The 5,009-nt window shown below is 34.7% G+C and overlaps 1 protein-coding gene across 1 annotated transcript; it reads left to right on the plus strand.

Moving 5' to 3' along the window:
- Positions 1 to 1,208: 1,208 nt before the first annotated feature.
- On the plus strand, positions 1,209 to 4,787 carry LOC137748028 (squalene monooxygenase SE1-like). Its single transcript, XM_088681531.1, has 7 exons — positions 1,209 to 1,499; positions 2,490 to 2,776; positions 2,901 to 3,072; positions 3,176 to 3,394; positions 3,483 to 3,758; positions 3,948 to 4,226; positions 4,352 to 4,787. Exons 1-7 carry the CDS (start codon positions 1,281 to 1,283, stop codon positions 4,532 to 4,534), a joined length of 1,635 nt encoding a protein of 544 aa, XP_088537657.1. The 5' UTR covers positions 1,209 to 1,280; the 3' UTR covers positions 4,535 to 4,787.
- Positions 4,788 to 5,009: the final 222 nt, after the last annotated feature.

Here is a 5,009-nt window from a genome sequence, read left to right on the forward strand (position 1 = left end):
AATTCTACTTAGTTTACTATAAATAAAGACGCAAGATTTAAAAAATCAATCCTAATACAATTCACTTTACCCTTTATTTTGTCCTTATCATTAAAACTCAAAGTTTTTAAGTTCTTTTCATTAGTTTTCCTTTGTAATTTTTTATGCGTCGGACATCTTAATGCCCTCATACCAAACTTAGTCTCAATGGGAGTGCAAGCAAGCGGTCTCAGTGGCAATGCCACACTCTTTGACCCAGTCATCATGCTATGTCATTGTCATATGTTACCTTTAATCCACTCATGTGTTATTTTAATAAGTTCGGAACATTTTCATGTATTTTAACGACTTAATTGTTTACTTTGTGTGTCTTCTTTCAAATATTATTTATATAAAAATTTACTTAAATTCAAAACGATATGATCGTTAAATTAAATTGTAGTCATTTAATGTTTCATTGTAGGAAAGGGATCCGGATCCCTTCCTCCTAATCCACCAAGTCTGAAGGTTCGGGTCGTTGAAATTTGATCCAACAGGTACAAATAGGAGGTCACTTTAAAAGTCATAATAATTTTAGAAGTTGGATTAAATTTCAACGGTTCGAATCCCCGAACTTGGTGGATTAGGAGGAAGGGATCCAAAGAGGATCCCTTTCCTTCATTGTATAATCGTATTCATTTATTTTTTTTCACTATAAATAAGTGATGAATTGAAATATAGACAATTCAAATTTAAAAAATAAAAAATTACTAAATGAGTACTACAAGAAACAAAATATGTAACAAAACATGTGTAAACTCCTAATACAGACCTTATATATGTATATATATAATGATTATATAAAACTTGAACATGTAAATTCAAAAAGATTAGCCGTAATCAAAATGCAAACCGAATGCAATTTAATATAATATAAAGGCTAAATTTTTTATATAAAATAATGCATGATTGAGTGTGACACCATTAAATTGTCCCAAAGTGACTATCATTGTCCTCTATCCCACAATATTTTCACATAATCCGCACACTACCAAAAATTCATTCAATAAAAGAAGCACTACAATACCAAAAATACATTCAATAAAAGAACACCCGAAGCACCAAAAATTCATTCAATAAAAAAAAGCACCCGAAACACCGCAGCAGTTGCCTACCAGCTGCAGTATCCCATTCCTATATAATTGCCCTTCAGCGCCCATCATAAGCATTAAGCACTTCACATTCACAAATCAAAATATTCACAACCAAATTCCAGACGTAAAAAAAACACTATATCGTAGAGATTAATTACTTAAATTAAGATGGTTTATGAGTATGTTCTTGCTGGCGTCTTGGTTTCTTTGTTGAGTTCTGTTTTCTTCGTCTTCATAAACACCACCTACGGCGACAAGAAGGACAATGACATCGCGAATGTTTCAGCAACCGGTGTTTTTCTGACGCCGGAGATTGAGAAAAGTACGGATGTTGTCATTGTCGGCGCCGGAGTTGCTGGTGCTGCTCTTGCTTACACTCTTGGGAAGGTGATCATTATTTCTCACTTTCTTTATCTTCATAATCTTCATTTTCTAATTTTTTTTTATTTTTTTTTTATTTTAAGACGATTGAATATTCTATAAGAAATAATTTTTTACTAGTTTTTCTTATTTCTTGTTGATTCATCTCAATATAGGAAGAAGACCAATTTAGGGAAACTTTCAGTAATACCAAAAAGTGTCCCTCTTTTTTATACATGTTGGAGAAGACATAAGAATTAAAGGGTAAAATAATAAATTAATACATTTTAATGAAATCTTAAAAGTAACACAAGGGTTGAAATGCTTTTATGAGTCTTCTCAATCCCCGTAAGAGGTGGATTAACGTGACTTGCCACCAGTTGTCTCCCTTTTTTTTTTTTTGAAAAAAAAAAAAATATCACAACTCCTACTTTGGGTAGTTATTGTAATTTTAAATTTAATTTTTCATTCTTTTAAATTATAAAAAAAATTTTTTGAGAAAAAATTATACAAATTTTAATTAATGTTTTTAAGTAAAATAATTACAAAAGAGTTAATTGCCTCATGCAGGTTAGTTTTTTCCTTAATTAAAACTTAATTTCAGAGTTAAAATTACTTGAAGCATCATTTTCAACCATGGAAAAAATAAATAAATCTTACTATTAACCCTAAACTCGCTTTTAAATGATTCTCACTAACATTTGTCCAAGAGAGTAAAACTAATTAGCATTTTAAATAAACCACACAAATGAGGATTCAGTCAATAGATGATTTTGTCAAAGCCAATTTATTTGTTTTTTGTCTTTTTGATTTGGCTCTAATATGGCGAGCTAATTCCAATAGTGCAGTCAATATTAATCTTGTTCACACTGATAAACTCTGGTTTTGGGGCAGTTTGTATTTGTCATTAGTTTGGCTAATTAATCATTCGGATCTTGTTGTCCTGGTGGAGCTCAAAGTTGTAATTATGTGGCCTTTTAAGTTAATCAGGAGTTTTGCTTCTTGATAAATATGTAGGAAGGACGGCGGGTACATGTGATCGAAAGAGACTTGAGCGAGCCGAACAGAATTGTTGGTGAACTCTTGCAGCCTGGAGGCTATCTCAAGTTGATTGAATTAGGTCTTGAGGATTGTGCTAATGACTCCATTGATGCTCAGAAAGTGTTTGGCTATGCCCTTTACAAAAATGGCAATAACACAAAACTGTCATATCCCTTGGAAACATATAGTTCAGAGATAGCAGGGAGAAGTTTTCACAACGGGCGTTTCATCCAAAGAATGCGCGAAAGGGCCGCAGCCCTTCCAAAGTACGTAATTTCCATTTTCCTTCAGAATATAATGATGTGAAGATCATTTCCATGTTTCTTGGTTTTGATTGTTTTGATGTAATCTGTTTTGTACCTCTTACTTATCACAATGTTTTCTCTACAATGTGAAACTGGAACAAGGAACAGTTACCACACTTCTTGAAGAAAATGGCACCATCCAAGGAGTGATGTACAAGAACAAGGCAGGAGAGGAGATGAGAACATATGCTCCCCTAACAATAGTATGCGATGGCTGCTTTTCAAATCTGCGCCGCGCTATCTCTTCTCCAAATGTAATTTATTCGGTCTTTAGAAACTCAAGCATTTCCTTAAAGTTTTAGCATGGATTTATTTGCTCTTTCATGAGATCAAGACTAAATTGTCTGAATACTGCAGATTGAAAATCCGTCCTGCTTTGTCGGGCTGATCTTGGAGAACTATGAGCTTCCTCATGCAAACCATGGACATGTGATCTTGGGAGACCCTTCACCTATCCTGTTTTATCCTATTAGTACCACTGAGGTTCGTTGTTTGGTAGATGTACCCGGCACAAAAGTACCTTCAGTAGCTAACGGCGAAATGGCTCACTATTTGAAAACTGTCGTAGCTCCTCAGGTATCTATTATTTTACATGACTCAATTATGTTCCTATTTCCAGTCATTTCGATCAAAAGGGACTGAACTGAGGAATTCGTTGTTTCAGGTTCCCCATCAACTCTTAAAGGCTTTTCTAGCAGCGGTTGATAAAGGAATCATCAGAACAATGCAAAACAAAAGCATGCCTGCTGCTCCTCAACCCACACCTGGTGCAATTTTATTGGGGGATGCATTCAACATGAGACATCCTTTAACTGGAGGAGGAATGACTGTCGCTCTTTCCGACATTGTTCTTCTAAGGGATCTTCTGAGACCGCTAAGTGATTTCAATGATGCACCTGCTTTGTGCGATTATCTCGAATCATTCTACACACTGCGTAAGGTATATAGCCATATTTGCAATATGAAAATTAAAATTTCTCTTATATGACAGTCTGACATGTTATGTTGTTATATTAGGCATCGATTCTCAATCTAACAATATAACATGTCAGATATATATATCTAGGCAAGAGCTTGTTATCAAGCATTCAAAAATGTGGCTGATGGAATTGGTTAATTTTCATTGCAGCCTGTGTCATCTACCATAAACACATTGGCCGGTGCTCTTTACAAGGTGTTTTGTACGTCGCCTGACCCCGCAAGACAAGAAATGCGTGAAGCTTGTTTTGATTATTTGAGCCTTGGAGGGGTCTGTTCAAACGGCCCAATATCTCTACTCTCCGGTCTTAATCCTCGTCCAATCAGCCTGTTTCTCCATTTCTTTGCTGTTGCTGTGTATGGAGTCGGCCGCTTAATGATTCCATTCCCTACACCAAAACGCCTGTGGTTGGGGGCTAGATTGATCTTGGTATGTTTACTGATGATCTTCCCATTACTGTCTCATCAGCAAGCTTGTTACTTAAGACATATTACAAATAATACAAATATGAATTGCTACTTAATGAAACTAACGTTTTGGTTTTCATTTTCCAGAGTGCATCAGGAATCATATTCCCAATTATTAAAGCCGAAGGAGTTAGACAAATGTTCTTTCCTGCAACAATGCTAGCATATTACAGAGTTCCACCCGTTCGTACAAAAATCGAAACAAGCACGAAGTATACACTACGATCAACTAATTTATATCGAATCAACAGTTGTCCTCACAAAAATTAAAAATCAGGACGAGGGTCATTGCTGAAATTGGGAGAGAGAGCAGAGAAATTATGTTCCTCAATCCTTTTTAGCATTCATTGTTCTGCAAGAAACTTGTATCAAACTCTTGCAGTTCGTAGTTAATCTACACATAATTTTATCTATTTTTGACTTAATTTGTTATACATATGAAGGCTTCAAACTCTTGCAAGTTTCTTCAACTTTCAACTATGTCCAAAATCTTGGAGGCATTATGTTTTGTTTGGAATTCATTAGGGCGGTGTTCAACTATGTTGTCCACTCATATTATAATTAAAGTATCACACTTGTATTTACTTTTTATTAATATACTATAAAAGTGAGACATATCAATTATGCCGTTCATTCAAATTATAAGACGCTCATAAATGAGAATTACTGTGTCTCATAGGGAGTTTCAATGCTTGAGACTTCAAAATTTAACATGTAACATGCATGACAAAATCTAACAATTAAA

The sequence above is a fragment of the Pyrus communis genome, chromosome 2 (assembly GCF_041283825.1).
Source record: "Pyrus communis isolate YQ-2024b chromosome 2, ASM4128382v1, whole genome shotgun sequence".
NCBI lineage: Eukaryota > Viridiplantae > Streptophyta > Magnoliopsida > Rosales > Rosaceae > Pyrus > Pyrus communis.

Coding starts and splice junctions, on each gene's coding strand:
- LOC137748028 (XM_088681531.1), top strand. CDS start 1,281: ATGGTTTATGAGTATGTTCTTGCTGGCGTCTTGGTTTCTTTGTTGAGT. Junction 3,759..3,947: donor CATTCTACACACTGCGTAAG/GTATATAGCCAT, acceptor TTTTCATTGCAG/CCTGTGTCATCTACCATAAA. Junction 4,227..4,351: donor TGGGGGCTAGATTGATCTTG/GTATGTTTACTG, acceptor TTCATTTTCCAG/AGTGCATCAGGAATCATATT.